Raw genomic sequence first — 19,794 nt, forward strand, 5'->3', positions numbered from 1 at the left:
AATCTTTTTACAGAATATATAAATAATTTTGTGGAGTTTATGGCCTTTTTATATTTTCAGGTAAACTATAGAAAAGTTATTGGATAAAGACTTAAATCATAATTCATAACTTCATCAAAATTCTTCCACTAAAAATTGCTGAGTGGAAAGAATGAAACTATACAACAAGCAATAGTAAAAACATTAAAGAACTATAATATTAGTAACTAATACCAGAATGCACACATATATGTTTTTGCATATCTTGGTGGTCAAACTCATAAACTGTATATCTGCCAAAAGATGTAGTTGTTTATGGTACAGATTTGCAATTTTATTTTGTATTTAATCAATTGTGGGTTTTTTTAATATTAAAGCAGCCTCACTTTTATCAGAAAGAATTTAATGTTGGATGTTTCTGTTTCTCCCTTTTAAAAAAAAATATTTTTTATAATTGTTTTCAACTTTGTTGTGGCAAGCACTGCAAAATGCATTTCAGAGAGGAGGGCCCAGTTAATTCAGCAATGGATTCCATCTGTGTTGACCTTGGCTGCAGAGCCCAGCCCGCCCCAGCTGTATGAAGTAACTGGTGCTCCAGCAGGGTCGGAATCAGACAAGCACCATTTGTGTTTCATTTCCTTTTTTCTTTCTTTCTGAGTAACATTTTGTCTAAAAACAAGGATTTTTTTTTCTCCTGATCTTTATTGGGATTTCTCATTTGTCCCGGGATAAAATACAGCTTTGAAACCTTGGTGCTGTGTCAAGTCAAAATTGGAATTACTCAGGACATGTATTCATGTATTTCCTGGGTGAATGAGGTCCAATAATGATAGGAATTTCATATATTATATGCAGGTGATGGAAAAAATGGTTTAAGGCTAGACCAAGAAATTAATTTGTCTAATGGAAAGGGTGGTATGAATGTATATTGCCCCAGGAACAAACTGTGACCCCAGCTAACGAGAACAAGCTTCTACCCACTTGAGTGAAGGGGGAAAATCAACTCTTTGGAGGCAGTCCTGCCTCTTGTGTTTAGCACTTCAGGCTACACAGAGGTGATATGTGTAGAGCAATTCATAATTGCTGTCAGTTTTCCGATAGTAATGAACGTGTAATAATTTTTAATGTCCCTTATGGCTGTTGTATAGCAGCAGCTGACCTTGAAAGACTCATTTATTTTGTCACGATGTGCAGGTTGTCAGTTTGATTTTTTTTCAGCAAAATTACAGGATCACTACACTATAAGTCATAATTTTTTTTCTTTATTTTGCTTTTTTGACAGATAATTTCTCTAGTTTTTCTCACATACCAGATTTCTCTAAAATCTGGTATGTGAGGAAATCTCATTGGTTCGCATTATAGGTAACAGTAATTGCCAACTGTAATTTGTAATTGATTGTGACATAAGAAGTTGGCTGTACATTTGATAATGGAAGTAACATTAGTGTAAATTTCAGTCTGACCAGGAATTTCTGTGCTCAGTTGTGAACCAGTTCATTGTTTGTGAAAAAGTCTCTCATTTTATTTGGTGTGCGAAGGTGAGTCCATGCTGGATGAAGGGCAGGGTTAGTCACTAGCTCCTTGCCTTCGTGCACTCTGGGAATGCACAAGCACTTACCTGCAGGGTGGAATAACCTCCTTGATGGGAATTGGACTACGGAGCACTCTAAGGGTGGGACTCATTTAGTGATGGTGTCAAGAATTGGGTGACTGGTGTAGGTGTGTAATCAGCAGTGAGATTTGGAGATGTCTAGCTTTGAAATATTCAAAGATGAATCCAGCCCTGAAAGTGCCCACAGAAGTAATTTCACTGCAGTTAATGGCACATGTTATTAGAGCTCAGGCTCCTCCCAGGTAACTTCAGGTCTGTAGCAAAAGGGGAGCACAGTCCCTGTGGCCTCATCTGTGAGATGTGGAAGAAGGCTATGCTAGACTGGTCAGCCCACCTGAGGTACAGCCCAGAAGTGTCTCTATCTCTATATCTGACCAGGTTCTCACTTCAGTATCTCCCTTGATTCCCTTAGTTTACACTCAGTCCAGTGCAGACAAACAGCAATGCATCTCTGTCATTCCATTAAAAAAAATCTTGAAAAACTTACTGCAGAAATGCAACTCTGCTTGCAAGTTTAATTTTTGTAATCATGAAATAAACCACTGGTGCTAAGAAAAGGCTTCAGTATTTTCTATAAAACATAAATAGGAAACTAAAAACCTGGGGCAAATATGAATGGGTTCCATAAAATACAGTTGTTTTGGTACTTGTTAAGGAAATAGGACAGTAAAGTCTTATGGAAGAAGTCACAGAGTACTACATTTAGTTTGTTATTATATCTACGTACCACCAGTTGGTTAGTTTTAAATTAAAAACAGGTTTATATTTAAAAGAAGCATTTTAGAATTTGACCTATATTTGACATATTTATTTTATCATGTAATAGTTTGTTGATTTTTCAAACTTTTCCTTGTTTGTAGATCACTTTTCACTATGTAGAAATAGCATTATAAACATTAATATGTATATTAAGAATTGATTTGCCACTGAAGAAACACCTGTCATGAAAATATAGTTCAATTTTATGTCCTTAGTCTCTGCCAGCCCAGGCTATTTAACTTTTCTGCAGTGTGCAGCCAAACTGCTGTTTGCTGCTCTAATGTGAATTATTTTAGGTGCAAAATGCTAATAAATTAGCCTTAACACTGTAAAAGGGTATATGCATAGAAATCTCTTTCCTACATAGACCCATTAGATTTAAATGGAGAACTATATCTTTTCAGCATTTTTACCACTTAATGCTGTTTTAGAGAGAAATTCTTTTAATGTAGCTGTAGCATTGATCTTGTCATCCTTAGCAATGACAAGTAGGATTCTACAGTGTTTATCATCTCTAAAGAACTCAGTTGGAGGACACGTAAGAAGGTTTTGTTTCCTTATCGTGGCAGAGGTAAAAGTCTGGACAATAATGATACATTTAAAAATGTGTCAGAATGTTATGAAGCATAATTAAGTTGCTTTACTGCTTCAAGTCTCTATTGTTTAATTATAATAATATATGAGGAACTTGAGATTTGGACTTTCTTCTCATCTAAAAGACGCTGCCTTGCAGAGCATCTAATTGAGCCCTCCAAAGCCTTGCCTTTAGAGATAGTCAACATAAGGAATAGTTACAAGAGCAGGGTTTATGAAGCTGGTTGCATTGGCACTGATCATGAGCAGATGTTCTGTCCATGTTTAATTTAACACCTTGTTGGTCTGTAATCAGTTTTTCTTTTTTTTTTTTTTTTTGTTTCTTTAGCCACCAGACAATGGGCCTCCACCACTGCCAACCTCCTCCCTTCCTGAAGGCTATTATGAAGAGGCAGTGCCACTTAGTCCTGGGAAGGCTCCTGAGTACATCACTTCCAGTGAGTAAGATGTTTCCAGGCTGTTTCTGAGCAGTTGGTAATTCCACTGTCCTTCAGCTTTTTTAGTATTTGAGAACTTCATCTCTGTTGGTGCTGTGGCGTTGTGTTGTGAGAGTTACTTTGACAGTTTGGGCCAGTTCTGGTTATCCTCGCTGGCCATGCCTTGGGTTGGTATGCAGAACTGTTTGGGTGTGTGCTGGACTGGTTTGCAGAACTGTTTGGGTGTGTGCTGGACTGGTTTGCAGAACTGTTTTGGTGTGCTCAAACCAGGCTCCTTTTACAGAAAACTAAATTTGGTTCTCAAGTGAGGAGCACATAAACAGGTTTCAGTAGCTATTGCAGACAGAGGGTCCAAATTAGCCATTAATCTTTTGGACTTATTTGAACCACAGATAATGGGGGCCCTGGACCAGAAGTCCAGAGCTAGATATTGCCCAGACCTCTCTAAATTGATCACACTGTGAATGTGGAGGTTTCTGTGCAGGTACTGACCTGCACATCTGCCTGCTGTGCCTCTGTTGCACTGAATTGCTTGCTAAAATAGACAAATAAAAAGGAGGGGGGGGGGGAAGGAACAGTTGGAAAGATGTGATTTGCAGCATTTCTGATGGCACATTGTGGAAAGGGATGAATTGGTCACAGCAGCTCCCACAGGCCATGTGTGATGCCCATGGCAGTATTTTGTGCCCACTCCTTCAGGGCAGTAGGCAGAGGGCTGCTTCTGGCTGTCTACCAGAATGTCCTTCTCCAACACCCAAATGTTCTTTTTCACACCCTAATACTTCCCCAAAGAGCTGTGCACTTCAGTGGAGCTGTGCTGAGAGCACCCTGATGAAACACTGCAATGACTACTGTGACCTTTACACAGGGTCATTTATGTACCATCTTTTTGCTGCTTTTTTTTATTGGCTGGAGTAATTTATTACTTGTGTAGGGCTGATTTATCACTAATCATTATTTTCTATGGTCCAAAGATTAAAGGCTTATCTTCCCCTGTTTTATAGCCATTTTAATTATTTTAAATTATCTCTCTGTTCTTAAAACATGCATAGGAGTCACCTTAAAAGTAAATACTATTCATCTGTATACTGCACAAACTGATGTTATCTAGCAGCTTTTAATTAACCTAAGAAATTCAAGGTAAGAAAAGAGTTTCATGTGCTGGAAAGCAAATGAAAGAACATATGGACTTAGAAGAGCAGCAGAATCACTCTTCTCTTCATTTCCTCCCTTGAAATGCTACAGGGTGGTCCTGCTACACCTTGTAACCCAGTGAACTTCTGACTTGGGTTTTGTTGAACAAGAGCCATGCTTAGGCAGAAAACTATTAATAATGCAAATATTAATAGCACTGCTAAAAAATCACTTAGGGAAAAACAAGAAAAAATATGAAGCTGATTTCTTATTGTACTTAAACATTTAAATACATAAAAATATTTAGGATATCGGCCTTAAAAGTTCTTTGATAATTCCATAATTCAATTATATATATGTGTATATATATATATATACACACACAGACATTTAAAGCACTGTTAGCGTGACTTGAGATTTCACTCGCTGAGATTTTTTTATATTTTCTTATGTTCTGAACTTTATCATATCTTAAAAATTGTGTTAAAAGAATTCCTCTCTTCACTGTTAATGAATTTGTTTTTAAATTCAATTGTGCAATTAGTAATACGTCTTCACTCATGCAAAATGTCCACTAAATGCAGTTCTGTGGTAATTCAAATCAGGTACCAAAGTATATTAAAAGATATAACCTTAGCTGTTTGGAGTATTTGAGATGGAGAAGACAATAGAAAAAGTGCTTGAAGTAGAAGTGCAAGAATGCATCTGTTGGGATAGATATAATTATTTTAAGTAAACATTCCCATGGAATATTTTTGTAATGTCATTAATAGCAAGGAGACTTACATACCATGTGTCTTACCTGTAAAAGTAAACAAGCACTGAAGAAAATTTCAGAACATAATCATGAAAATGAAATATCTCTAACTTCCCCAAATCCCTCTGTTTGGTTTGTAAATAAGTGATTGCATGTAGATGGCACACAAGAGTGTGTATGAATTACTTGTCTGTATTTGGGTTTTATATGAAATGTTGTGGTGGGTAGATCCTGCCCTATAATCTATTCTTATGACCTTTACCATATTGGCTATTTGTTTCTTGATGTGATGTACTAAAGCAAGATGAAGATGTTTCTGTGTGAAAGAATTACAGAAAATGAAGCTATCTGTCAAATAATATTTTGAAGATAATGAAACACTATCTAAAATTCTAGCTAGGTATTGCCAGCTTCCTGTTTCATTAAAATTCACAAGGTGTCTGTCTGAGTCTTGGCAAAGTATCTTATGTTTAATTAATGTAATGAATTGATATTACTGAGCGCTGAAACAGTAATGTGTTCTTGGCTGATTTTCCAAAGCTTTCACTTAAAATGAACCTTCTTGAGGTTTTCAGTTATTGCAGTGTGCTTCATGGCTAAGTGTTTTAACCTAACACTTTTACACTTTTATTAAAGATTATGACTCAGATGCCATGAGCAGCTCTTATGAATCCTACGATGAAGAGGAGGAGGATGGAAAGGGGAAGAAAATGAGACATCAGTGGCCTTCTGAGGAAGCCTCTATGGATCTGGTGAAGGATGCCAAAATCTGTGCCTTCCTTCTTAGAAAAAAACGATTTGGGCAATGGACCAAACTACTGTGTGTTATCAAAGAAAACAAACTACTGGTAATTCTTATTTTTATCTAGCTATATTTTCATTGTACCTTTTAAATTATGTATTTATTTTTACAGGAATGTGATTTTTGGAATATATTCTGCAAACAGTGGCCAAGTCTGTAGTAACCTTACCAAAGAGTTTGGTCGTGATTTACCCAAGAAGCAGAAAAGCACTGAAATTATAAGTGTATCATTTCACCACTTAGAACTTTGATTTTTATTTCACTTCAGCTTGAACCCCAGCAGTTCTCTGATATTGGAAAGAACATCTGGCCCATTATCTTCTAAAATATTTAATTTGGAAAAAAATAGTTGCTGAAACTATAAATCCAGTCTTTCATTTCCCTGCGGACAAAAAATCTCATAGGGAGCTCTGTGTGTGAACTGTTGGATCAGACTGCTGGAGAGAAAAGCCCCTTGTTGGACTGAGAATTCACTTGGCAGCATATGCTGTGGTAATGTACACACTTTAAACTAAACCTTTGCCATCTGCTCTGCAGTAATTATGATGCAGTATTCACATGATGCACAGCTGCATTATAAAAGGGACAGAAACAAGTGGATATATTTATTCCTTAAGCAAATCTGTTATGCTTCTTTCTGATTGGAGGCACCAGTGAAAGATTCCATGAATTATCTGCTCACAGATGTATTTTTGTTTTCTGAAAATAGACCTTAATTCAGGGAGGCATTTACTGTGTTTCATTATGAGCAAACTAATGCTTGTATTAATCAATAAGTTGGGGTCCTCAGTGTTCCTGCCTTCTGATAGGGTGCTTCCAGCCATTGTACCTAATTACATAACAATTACTGCACTATCCCAAGTGTTAAAAGCTGATTAACAAGTTATAGAACGTTTTGTGTAGAACCTCTCTATTCTACAGTGTACAGTGTAGTTTAGGTGTGTTCACTTTCCAAGTACATTTGTGCTTATGGCAGTATAGAAAATAGCAGGATATGACATGGAGGTAAGAGATTTCTGAAAATACAGTTGGAATGAATTTGCTAGTTTGCAGTAGCTTTAATTTTTGTACCTTCCTGTATTTAAGTGTTGAAAAAAAAGTTCATTCTGATTCAGCTTTTATTATATTCTTATAATGCCATTATCCTTAATGCACATTTTTATCACCATACATTAGTATCATATCAGATTTCAGGACCAGCTGATAATAGCTTGAAGAAAGGAAGGGAAGAGGCAGAGAACCAGATTTTTCCCTGAAGTCATACAGCATTTGTTCTACAATTACATTTATCGTTCCATATAAAAATATGTTATTTTTTATATTTTCATTTCCTTTACCCACATGTGTGGTCCGAAAAGCTATTTTTTTTTTTCCTTAGAGGGATCATCTTTCAGTAATTCTATAATGTGGATTAAGAAAATAAAAGTCACAATAAGAGTCTAATGACCAAGTTACGCAAGATTGGTTTATTGTTTGAAGGAGGACTTGGACAGTTAACTTATGAGATATGCAAGTAAAACAAATATGTGTTCTTAGGGATTAGTAATTGCTTGTGTCATAAATGCAGCTGTCATCATAAAACAAAAGTATTTTAATTAGGATTAGACATTAGAAATAACTTTTAGTAGGGAATTACTTTTCACTTAAAGTCTGTTAGGGACTCATATTTCATTTAAAGTCTTTTAATATATACATACTTCAGTTTTAGCAATGTATAATTTTAAATAAAATATTTAGATTAATATAAAAGGAATTACAAGCTGTTTATTGGTTCTTAAAGTGAATAATGTTGTATTTCTTAAAGACTTCATAGCTTGGAAAGTTAGTATTTTTTAAATGTTGCTAATTAAAAATCTGTGACCAAACTGGAGAAACTTTAGCGTAATGGGCTTTGGAGAGGGAAGGCTTGTCAGTGATCTGCAGAGTCTGGTTTAGAATTGGCTGTATTTGCTCAGCCTAATTTGTAGTGTTTATAACATACTTTCATCAATTGTCTTCCTGACAATTGCCTCCTGGCATGAATACTGCTGCAGACATGCAGAAGTTCATGTGCTTTTCTCTATTCACATAAATGCTCAGCTGTTCTTTGTGTGATGATACTAGTTAGTCTAGATTGTCAGAGACCCCTTTAGTATCAGATGTCTTTTCAGCCTTAGTGCTTATCTGTATGAGGAAAAGACCGGTTTACTTAGGTATGTAAAATAACTGGACATTTGTATAGAGAGTTAAACATTGTTCTGCAGTCTTTGGGAGCCTCAGCTGCAGTGATGGGTTGGAAGGAGGGAATGGAGCCTGGGTCTGTAGGACAAGTGATGTAAAGAGGGAGCCCTCTGTCTTCAGATCACCAGTTCCAGCAGAGAACAGGCCATCAGTGACCCAGCAGGAAATGGCTGAGGGTTTTACTGATGAGGGAAGAAATAAATGTAAGTACATCATTGTAGCCAGGAGCTTGCAAAAATGAAGTAACTTGGAAATTTGTGCAGGGACTATTAGACTGTATTAACTGAAAAAGTGTGATTTTACCCACTTTCCATGAAGTTTTTTTTTTACTTACCTCAAGCAAATGAGCAGGTGAGTAAAGCATGTGTCAGTGTCTTTGCAATTAAAGTGTGTAGGCACTGATGTAGATTTGCCTTCATGTGCTGGTCTGTGACTGAAGGGCAAGGTAAACATCTGGCCTTTGAAGTTGTTGAGTTACAAGTTTATTCTGCTGCTACATGTGAACAGATATCCTAAATCACCCTCTTCTTACCTGATCAAGGTCAAGGTTGAGTCATAAGGATAATGCAGACACACTTAATGCTCTCCATATGTTGTACCTGTCCTGCAATAAAAGATATCTATTATTGTCAGTCTGGAAGTAATTTTGCTTTACAGAGTGGATGAGTTTGCTCTGGCTGAACTCTGTGGTATGTGGTAAAGGGATGTGTAAAATATATTCAAAATTTGATGAATTAAAAATATAGCATTTCTACATAATAAGAGTTTTCCCCTCAAGGTTCAGAAAGATTATATCTAACTCTGGAACTTCCCTTATGTTTATTTAGTGTTACAAAAGCTCCAAGGACCAGCAGCCCCAGATGGAGCTGTTCCTGAATGACTGCAGTATCACCTATATTCCCAAAGACAGCAAAAAGAAGAAGCACGAGCTGAAAATCTCTCACCAGGGAGCAGATGCCCTGGTTCTGGCAGTGCAGAGCAAAGAGCAGGCAGAACAATGGCTAAAGGTAAGGGGGGATTTCTGACCAGGAGTTTTTCTACCCACAAAGTGCTCACATTGCTCTGTTGCTGTTACAAACTGAGACACAGACAGCAACTTCCAGACAAATCCAGACCACTTAAATCCCATCTAATTTGGGACTGCAGAAATAGAGACTTTAGGTTCAGGCCTTGAAGCAATTCCTCAGGGTTAACCCAGTGCTGCTGCTGTGATGGTTTTCTCACTAATAGCACAATAATCTGGTGCAGAGAAGAGAGGTGGCAAATTCCCTTCCATCTTCTTCTCCAGTTCATTTTCCAGAAAGATTTGGTGGTTAGGGCACAGTTTTGGTGAGTGGAAGGTTCAAATTTCCTCAGGTGGAGGTAGCTGGCACCCATATTATTTTTTGGCACGGTGTCACCTTTCTAAAAAGAAGATTCTCTGAGAAGATACCTGGATGGAAAAAAATCCTTCAGCTTTCTAAAGGCCATTCAAGTTTCCTAATTCTGGTTTAGCAAAGTATCATCTGTTATGGTTTCTCCTGCGAACGCAGACTTCGGAGAAAACAGGATTTTGTCATCTTCCATTGCTCTCTGTTCAATGTCTGCAGACATGGAAAATCCCAAGGCAAGGGCTGCAGTTACAGATCCTAACCAGATTACAAGTATTTATGTTGGATTTGCCCGTCTCAGAGGTGGAGGTCAGTGAAGTAGTGTGGGAAACTATCACTGCAGTTGCAGTAGCAGCTGTTCTAAGACCTTGAAATCCAGCCTTTTAAATACATGTATAAGTCTGAAGGCATCAGACTCATCAGGCATTCTCCATGCTGTGCTGTGATCTAACCTTATATGGTACTTATTTTTCTGAGAATAAATTGTATTTCCCCAAATACAATTGAATTAAACACATAGGAATTTCCTGATGGCAGATAGTTTTTCTGCAGAAGAGGGAGACATAAAATGCAGCTTAAACAGTATAAATTCTGCTGTGGGCTAATGTACTAAATGGAAAATTAATCTGTAATTTCCTATTTTGCAATATTTGAATATACCTTTTGGGGGTTTGAGGTTTATGTGTGTTTGGTTTTGACTGTGACTTTGTATCCTGGCTTAGAAAATGCTCTATTGTCATTTTAATGGCAATTAATCCAGCCATGTGTTTGTTAGGCTTCTTCTAACATTAATATCTTGTCCTAAGTTTTAAAATCATGCAAGTGTCCCACTAGTTCAGCTAGCAGTTCAAAACCACTGATTGGAATGAAGAGAAGTTCATAAGTCATGTTCCCTTCCAAGGGAATTCCGCTGTAATTAGATCATAGGAACTTCACCCTTATTTCCTGTGTTGTTCTCAATTTAGTAATTCTGAATTCACTGGCATCTATCAGACGTTCTTTCATAAAAATTGTTTTATTTTTTTAAATTGTATATAAAGCATCCCCACAGAGGCAGAGCAGTACTAGATTTTTCCATGTCCCAGATGCATTCCTGCTGCTTCAAATTGAGAAGAAAAAGAGGGATTTTGTGCAGTTGCATGTTCACACAGTTGTGTATTCTGTGTGTCTGCAAAGCATTTGGAGACAGTCTGACAGCACTTTATTTAGCTCCTTCATGCTGCAAAGCTCTCTATTCATGAAATCTTTCAAGTACATGGCACTGTTACTGTACTCAATTTCCAAGTCCTCAGTGCTGCTTCAGCCCTTTGCTTCTGCAGTACAGATCCTTTCCCACAGCTAACCAGAAAAGATCTGTGCAGCTCTTGCAACAGCTCCAGTGTTTTCCAAAAAAAGTACGGCCTTTGGAGAAATAAAATAAGCATTGCTTTCTGTGCTTTTTAAAATACACCAAAAGTTAAGGATTTTTTTTTAATTATATAAGCAATTATGTTTGGATCATTGAAGCCTTACTCAAAATTAGCTTCTGAAAATCATGTGTGGCTTTGTGTAGGACATTCTTACACTATGAAAGAGGTCACTGCTCTAAATCTTGGGAGATTTTAGCTTTCCCAGCCTGTCAGTCAGAGAGCCAGGGTCCCTCCCAGTGATCTGTCCCTTACATGTGATTTCTGTAGTTAATAAAATGGAAAGATCCAGAGACTGACAATGAGAAAGAAATCTGCAACCACATTTTTAGAGCATAATATGCCTTCCTGGTCAAAGATACTGCACCAGTGTTTGCCACTTGAGGCAGATTATCACCCAGGAGCAATGGGTTCTCATGAAATCAAATGTAAACTGTCACATTAAAGCTTTACAGTTCATCCTAAAAAGCTCAAAAATGTTTTTGGAGACCAGATTGTCCTTTGAAAGCTAAACCAGTTTTTTTTCCAGTTCATGTGTATAATCAGTACAGAATATGTTTAAGTAAATAATTTTAAAATATATATTGGAAGACAAATTCTAAATCGATGTAGAATACTTCAGACTTTTTTTTTTTTTTTGTAAAGATGACACCAAAAAAGCCCCAACTGATAAACATAGTGCAAATTGAAGTCTAGACTGGAAACCACAAAGGGAGTTTCAGATTTACCAGCTAACAAATGCTTGATGAAAACAGATAGCTGATGTCACCAAAGAGCCTGTCAGGATTTCAGAGGAAGGAGCAAAGCTAGTATAAATGCAGGCTAGAGCTGAGATCATCTCAGTAATATGGTGGGCAACAAAAAGTGATGGAATTTTCCAGACTGGAGTCCTAAAATGTTCCCACAAAAATGTACAAGAAAAAAATGAGTGCAGTTACACACTCTGACCCAAAAATTATCTTTTTCCATGCGTGCTTGAGTGTATGTGCATCTGTGCATTTTGTGGTCAAGTGAGGTCTGAAATTTTCCTGTTTGTCTCAGCACATGCAATAGACTGGTAAAACTACACTTATTTGTCAGCATCCCTGGGAAATGCTGCATTAAAAATAAAAGGACTGGTAAGACCATGACCTTACAAGAAGCTGCTTGTTCAGTGGCTTCGTTTGTACAGATGAATGTACTCTGTGTGCAGAACCCTCAGACTAGGCCACAGAAAACTGCCCTCAGTATTAGAAATACATGGAAGCCAAAGAAATTGAGGTAACTTGTTGTAGAAGACTGGTAGAAGAAGGAAATGGTCACAGTGACTGATCCCAAGGCCTTCTCTTCCTCCTAACATTCCTCCTGTAAAAATGTATTTCTGATTTATCATGCATGAGGTGTAATCTATCATTCGGAGTACTGGCCTTGATTTTCATTTTTCCCTAACATTAGGCACCCTTAGTTAACTTCTCTTCATTTTCTGGTGCTCTGCCACTGTGCAGCAATCTCTCCAGCTGAGGGTCTGTAATTGAGCAGTGAATCTTCCAGCCATAGGGAGACATTGCTTCATCTATCATTTTGACAATGCTCAGCCAGTTCTGAACTTGTCATAATAAGGAGGATATTTTGCCCTGAAGAGAGAATAAAATCATGGTTGGGACTGTATCCAGTCATCCAAAGGCTCTGCAGCATTCCTTGTAGGGCTGTTTAGCTGGTTCACCTACCCAGTTTTTCTCTCTGATTTACTGCATGTTTTCTCTTATGAAAGTCTATGAAAACATCTCTTTTTTCCACTGTCCTGAGTTTAGTGAAGGTAATCAAGTAACTTCTGACCCACCGTCTTTATGTGGACAATTTTACTGAAGAGTAAACTACTGACAGAGCTGTTCTTTAGCCAGTTTATATCAGCAGAAAATTGAGCTTGTAACTGTAAACACTGTGTGGCTGCTTTTGCTTTCTATGGGAATTTCCAGCTAGAGATCTTCAACACTTCAAGCATTTCTTTCTTGGCTTATGTAATACGTCCCCAAAGAGGTTATTATCTCCATTCTGTAGCTGAGTAGAATCAAGTGCTGAATGGTCAAGCCTTAAAATGGACAAAAAAAGTGGTTTTGGGGATGCATACTTGGTACTAGTGATTTCCATGCAGTGTTTGTTAATTTGTCATTAACTTAAAGGATGTACTGTGACCCACAGCAGTCAGGCCAGGTTCTTCCTCTACTGCCCATCATCACCAGCAGCAAAGGCTGTGCAAACTAATTGAGACCTCCCAGGAATTGCACCCCTGTTGTCTCAGTCAGATGGTTTAAAATACCTCAGTTCAAGTCACAGCAAGGTCAGTCGGTGAGTTTGCATAAGAGCTCTTTAGGGCCTCACCTGCAGAGGGGACAGACCAAACTTCACGTGGGAGTTTTGACCAGTCTGCAGGACTCTGCCAGTGGGCAGAGCTGGAGGATCCCAGCTTGGCTCTGAGCCAGAGTCTGTGTGTGTGTGTGTGTGACCAGCACCATGGAAAACAATACATAATTTAAAAGAACCAGATGTATATGTAAATTTAAAAAGCTCCAACCAAACCACCCACGAGTACAGAGCCACAAACATCCTATTTACTTCTCTTCTCAGTGATAATTTTTCTTTGGTGTTTCCTGGCTAAAATCACAAATGCAAGCTGTCACAGTCAGAGCAGAACCCAGGAGGGCTGAGACTTTTCACCACTACATATTATTCCTCCTCTCTCCTACTCGCAGCTTTGGATGGAGAATCATTTAAATTACACCTAGCTCAGACTCTTGGCCTAAAGTGCCATGTGCATCACCTCAGCACCCAGGCTGGGGATGCAGCACAGGGCACCTCTGCCTCCTGCCACCCTCCCCAGCCTCTGGAGAGTGCCTCCTCCCTGGGCTCTGCCTGATCCAGCAGCCATAAATGGCAGTGGGCTTCATGGCAGTAATGCAGGAGAAATGATACAGGGCTTGTCTTGGTTGAGTAGGTCAGAAAAGTGTTTCTAAGGGGATGCACAGGCACTAAGGGCAGGCTTATTGACTGCTAGGCTGCCACAATCTCATCCTCACTTTGCTCAGACAAATGGCAGTAAGGCAGAAAGATTAATCTTTCCAGGCTAAGGGATACCTGAGAATAATATTTTCCAATACAGAAGGTAAAGGGGGTTTCTTTTTGAGACTTAAAGCATGTTATTCCCTGTGAGGGGAATAATTTCTGCCTTTCCAGCCTAAGATTTTCCTGTATGTGAACTCCTCGGGGCATTTCTTCTCTGCAAAATACTAACAGGAGTTCTGCTGCTCACCTAAGGAGGAGAGTATTGACACTAACATATGAAACAGTCCACAAGAAGGAGAAAATGAGGATTTAGTCATGCCAAAAGGACAGAGAGTCCCAGAAAGTCAGTACTCTTCCAGCAGTGAAAAAGGAGTGTTTCAGGAATGGGAAATACTGACTTACAGCTGGAGCCAAACCCTTTTCCCTGTGCTGTGTTGTACTTAAGCAGATTTCAGCTTTGCCACATTCCTATTTCCAGAGTTAAGTGGCAGAGCCAAGGGACACAGCCCATCCCATTCCCAGCAATTCCAGTATTTGTGAAACATGTGGGCAGAGGGGGACAAGTGGGTGGGTGGCTGGCTGGCTGGATTTTTACCCTGATTACATAAAGTAAAGCAAATGTGCAGTCAGGCTGTGAGCTTTCTGTCTTGAGCTTGATTATATTAAAAGTGTGAGCTTCTCATGGGAGTTCCCTGAGAGCACGGGATGATACAAATGCTGTAATCACATCCCTGTGGTAGGGAGGCTGTAGCTCGAGCTCATCCATGGTATCCATCAGGAGTGACGTCTGCAGGCTCCTAAGCACAGAACAACTTTGAGTCTTATTCCTTAACAGGTCCCAAAGGGATCAGCCATAAGGAACTATCTACAAATGTACTTTTACTCAGAATTTATTTGGTTTCTGTGTGGCAGGGACTGGCTGACAAGCAGCTGGCTTTCTGGTTTTACTACAGAGCCACTGCTTTTTTTATCTGGAGCTTGGAACTTTAAAGTAGCCAGAAAAATCTAATTTACTTTTTCTGATTTCACATGTAGAATAAATGTCAGGCAAGTATTTTGCCTCCAGTCCTGGTGTGTCTTTTAAAATAAGATACAAGAATTATAGAAATGTGTAGGTGTATGGAGATATGAACTTTTTTATAGTAAATATTAGTGCTTCTGTAGTAGGATAGTTTTAAAGAAAAAAATATTCCAGACACACCAGTGGTAGAAATTCCACTGACTTCACCCATGGCTCAGGGCAGGGAACCTTTCCAGCTTCCTACCTACAAATATTTCTCCTCTGTGCCTTATGTCACTGCGCTCAATGCTGTACTCTGACTTATATCCTGATCCACCTGGGGATTCAAGGTCTGAAGCCCAAGTCTCATAGGAGCAGCTAATGCAGCTAGGGCTGTTTGACCTGGAGAAAAGGAGGTTCAGGGGAGACCTTTGTGTTCTCTGCAGCTGTAGCCAGGTGGGGATCAGTCTCTTCTTCCAGGTAACGTGACAGGAAAAGAGAAAATGATCTCCAGTCTCACCAGAGCAGGTTTAGTTTGGATATTAGGAAAAATTTCTTCGCTGAAAGGAGCAGGCTGCCAAGGAGAGTGGTGGAGTCAGTCCCTGGAGATATTTAAAATACTGTGTACATGTGGTACTTAGGGACATGGTTTAGTGGTGCATTTGGCACTGATGGATTAACAGTTGGACTCTGTCTTAGGGGTCTTTTCCAACTAAATGAGTCTATAATTCTATAAATAAGGAATAATAATACAGGTCAGGTTGCCGAAGCTTTTTCCAGGTCTGCTAATCGTAATATTGTAATGGTAATTGTGGTAATTCAGATTCTTGCTATGGAATAACAAAATATTATTTTAAATGCATTTGGTTTTGAGGCTGTCCAAAGAAATACAGTATCTTCAGTTTTCTGATTACATTTGCTCATAGATTTTAAATATTTGAATAGATAGTCTGTTTATGATGTCAGTTTGATTTACCTGGCAGATCACACTGTGTGTGTGTACATGTAATGTACAAAGGCATTTGTGGTGAAAAAAAGGGAGTTATTTCCTTTCCCTAATGTGTGAGAAAACTTAAGCTAATAATGGAATATTTGCCATTATAAGGTATTCTCAGTGCACCCTTCCACATGATGCCATTTTATTAAAAATAACACTTTTGGGGATTCCTTTTTTTCCCCCTTTCTGTTTTTGGAGCTACTGAGATATATTTATTCTTATTTTTAGGCATTTAGTTGCAATGAATAAAAATTTGCTGAACTTACTCACTCACTCCTTCCTCACTCTCACTCACAATTACTTTTTAATGAAAATAGTAATCTTTTGTTTTCATATGGCTCCAGAAGATGGAACATAGAAAAACCTGACAAAAACTTTTCAGCCTTATGATTGAAATTATGCAAGTTGGCAATACTGGTGGAATGTTTTATCCTTCAAATTTTGAGCTGAAGCTATATGCATGTGAAAACTAGATTTTTAATGGCAGCTATCTGCAAACCTAATTACAGAGAGTGCATCCAGGCAACCGTAATATATTAAAGACATTTCATCCTGGTAAGGTGGAGGAGAATGAATTTTGTGCTGTGCATTAAACACAATTATAGTGCACATAGAAGGTGATGAGCAAGTCTTTGCCAGTGAACCTTTAGAACCCAAATGAAGTGTTGGACCCTTGAGTATGCATTTACTTTAGATCCTGCCACCAACTGCCTTTTGACAATGTGTCATTTTTTAAAATCAAAATTTAATTACAGCCCAATTAAGCACTTCAGCTTCTCCTTAAATATGTGGGGTATGATAAGAACCGGATTTACTTGAGTGCATGACTTAGCACATACTATTGAGTTAGTGCTGCCAAATCATTTCCCTCTGTTCTGTCTGTAACTCCCATTACAATCTGCCTTTGCCAAAATTAACTAACTGTGTGGTGTGAGCAGATGCTGAAAACATAAGCCATTGAATCAGGGTCATGCAGGAGACAGAAATGAATGTTCCCAGAAGCTGTACAGTCACATTTCCCTCGGAAGAAAACGACAGTGTATTTACACCATACTGAGCACCAGTGATTGATTAAAAAAAAACCAGACACATGAAAAAATCTAATGATTTTGGGGAGTTCAGGGCTTTTCTTAACTCTGAGGTGCTCTGCTGCAGATACATCTACATTTTGTGTTACAAAGGACAGCAAGTGCCATGAAATGCTGATCTTGTTTCTGGAACAAAATGTAGGGTAGTTCAGACAGTCAGGAAAGGATGCTGAAGTGTTTTGACATTTTAGCTCAGAAATAAAAATGTAGGTACATCTCCCAGCTTTGCTTAGGTTTTTTTGTGCGTCATTGACATCATTCTTTTGTTCCTGGCTTCTTCCTCTGTAAAATGGGGTTTTGGTGCTCTTCCTTTCTTTATGGTGTATAATGCTTGTAATTTATGATGTGCTCCTGAGTTAGCATAAGGGTCTTTGTAAGTCTGTAATAATTTGATTTGTTTTAGCTTTGCCCTTAAAGGGAGCTTAAGTGCTGGGAAAGGACTGTTTGGTGCCATCCTTTGCTTTTTAGTAGTTTCCTCATCAAAATTGTTCAGTTTAAAACTCAGCATGAGCTGGGATTGAGAGCCTGTTCTCATCAGCACAAGCAGTTTCAGGATGATAATGGGCTGGTGATAACTTCACAAGAGATAAAACCCTTAGCTTTGGCCATGGGGAATCATCAAGCATCTTTATCATTGTGTATTTTTACATTTATGTAATTTGAGGTCTTTAAGTTCTTCAAATTCCATCAAAATATCAGCAAATTCCCACTTCAAGATTTTTCTTTAACTTTTTAGAACAGAAAGTGCCATTTCCATTTGCTACAAACGTATTTACAATTACTTTGACCTTTAACTCTTGAGTTAATGTGCAAATCTAATACAAAAATGCCTCAAAATACCACTGTGCAATATTAACCCTAAGCTTATCAGCACTTCATTAGTTTTCTGATAGCAAAAAAAGAGCATCTGTGAAGTGTGTTATATAAAACTCCTGTCTATTGGCTTGAGGTGCCTTGGATTCCATTTTCTCATCATTGTAATGAAATTAGTTTGGTGGTGTCAGCTGAGTTCATATAGCAGAATTAGCTCATGGAAATCAGCAGTGCTATTGGTTTCTTCACTTAGGAGAGCCTTGGAGCTTAGTCTGCTTAGAAACTGAAACCTTCCACCTCTAGACTTCATGTCTCCTTCAGGTCATATATGAGATGACTTAGGGAGGGAGCATGGAGAAGTTGTTGTGGTGTCAGCCTGCCTGACACCTGCCAGCCTAGTAAATGTCTGTGTGGTTCTTCTTCCCATCTCCTTTCACATCCATATATAATTTCTAATCTCTCTGATTTGTATTTTATCAATAATTAATAAGTTTTGCCTTGTCTCCTAAGGTTATAAAAGATGTGTGCAGCAACTGCACGGGAGCTGTAGACTCTGATGGGCCATTGTCTAGTTCTCCAGTACACAAAGTGGAGCTGGAAAAGGTAAAGTTATCAAAATTAAGAATGCAAAATTTCCTGTGATTACTCAGTGAGACACTGGAAGTAAATCCTTGCTGCCTTGTGTTGCTGTTTCAGGCACACAGAGCCTGTGTTGGTCTGTTTGGATATGTGCACACATCCTGCAGAGCTGAGGTTTCTGCCATGTCAGTTTGTTTGGCCATGAGCAAGGAGCAGCCTGGCTTGGGTCCAGCTTCTCCTCAGCCACAGCAGGGTGCAGATTAATGGGTCTGGTACACGTGCTGAGATGCAGAGATGGTCTCCAACAAATGCAGACAGCAAGCAGGGGTGTCACTCTTGAGGAAGAATGGATGAAGATTATACCAGGGTTTTAAGGGAGAGTCTCTTATTTTGGGGATTTGAGTCCTTGAAGAGCTCCCTGGGCATGCTGAGCTCACTGTTTTGGCAGACTCCTCCAAGCATTCATTTCTCACTGGAGAAACTTGGCTACTCATGCGTGGTACTTGGCTACTGCACTGCCTTGACTCAGCAGGGTGTGAGAGCAGGAATTAGGGAAGTGAGCAGCTTTGCAGGGAATGATTGGTGCATTACCAGCACCAGTTTAAGCCCCTGCTCCATTGAGGCATCCAGGTGAGCCAATCTCTCTGCAGCCCCTGCTTAAAAATCCCCCTGACAGGGGCTTCATCACGCAGTTCCTGATGGCAAGTGCCACCCCTGTGGTGTGCATGTAATGTACAGAAGTGCCTCACTGCCTGTGGTGGTGTTGCTTTGGTCCTGAGAACTTTTCCAGGACAGCCAGATGCTGTTGTCTTTGTATGTTTGCACACGTCTGCACAGTATTGACAAAGCAACTTAAAATGTTAAAAAATATGTTCTTTTTTTCTAAAATACACACCATGAAAAGGTGCAGTTTATCTGGACATCCATTCTTTTTTGTGGTGTTCTGCACATCTGCTTCATGGCTTCCCCACTTCTGAGTAATGTGATCATCAAAACTGTGCTGTCACAAGCTCTGTCTACTTGAACCCAGACTTCATGCATAACCATTACAGACTAATCAGTGCTAAAAATTTATTTTAAAAGCCTTTCTTACACATATTTAAAGTACTGGAGGACCTTGTAGGAATGCACTATTTTCCAATAAGTTATAATTGCAGTTCCAGGTGTGAAACATTTTTAAAGATACTTTAAAAATGCTTTTACCCTAC

At 38.8% G+C, this 19,794-nt stretch overlaps 1 protein-coding gene across 2 annotated transcripts in view; it reads left to right on the forward strand.

The window, feature by feature from the left end:
* Positions 1–19,794, forward strand: part of AFAP1 (actin filament associated protein 1) — a 113,054-nt gene that overhangs the window by 67,330 nt on the left and 25,930 nt on the right. For both annotated transcript variants that reach the window (XM_058024614.1, XM_058024615.1), the window contains exons 4-7: positions 3,273–3,381; positions 5,909–6,120; positions 9,122–9,301; positions 18,518–18,610. In XM_058024614.1, coding sequence (XP_057880597.1) covers positions 3,273–3,381; positions 5,909–6,120; positions 9,122–9,301; positions 18,518–18,610 — 594 coding nt within the window. The remainder of the gene's footprint in view (positions 1–3,272; positions 3,382–5,908; positions 6,121–9,121; positions 9,302–18,517; positions 18,611–19,794) is intronic.

Source organism: Melospiza georgiana, chromosome 5, assembly GCF_028018845.1.
Source record: "Melospiza georgiana isolate bMelGeo1 chromosome 5, bMelGeo1.pri, whole genome shotgun sequence".
Taxonomy (NCBI): domain Eukaryota; kingdom Metazoa; phylum Chordata; class Aves; order Passeriformes; family Passerellidae; genus Melospiza; species Melospiza georgiana.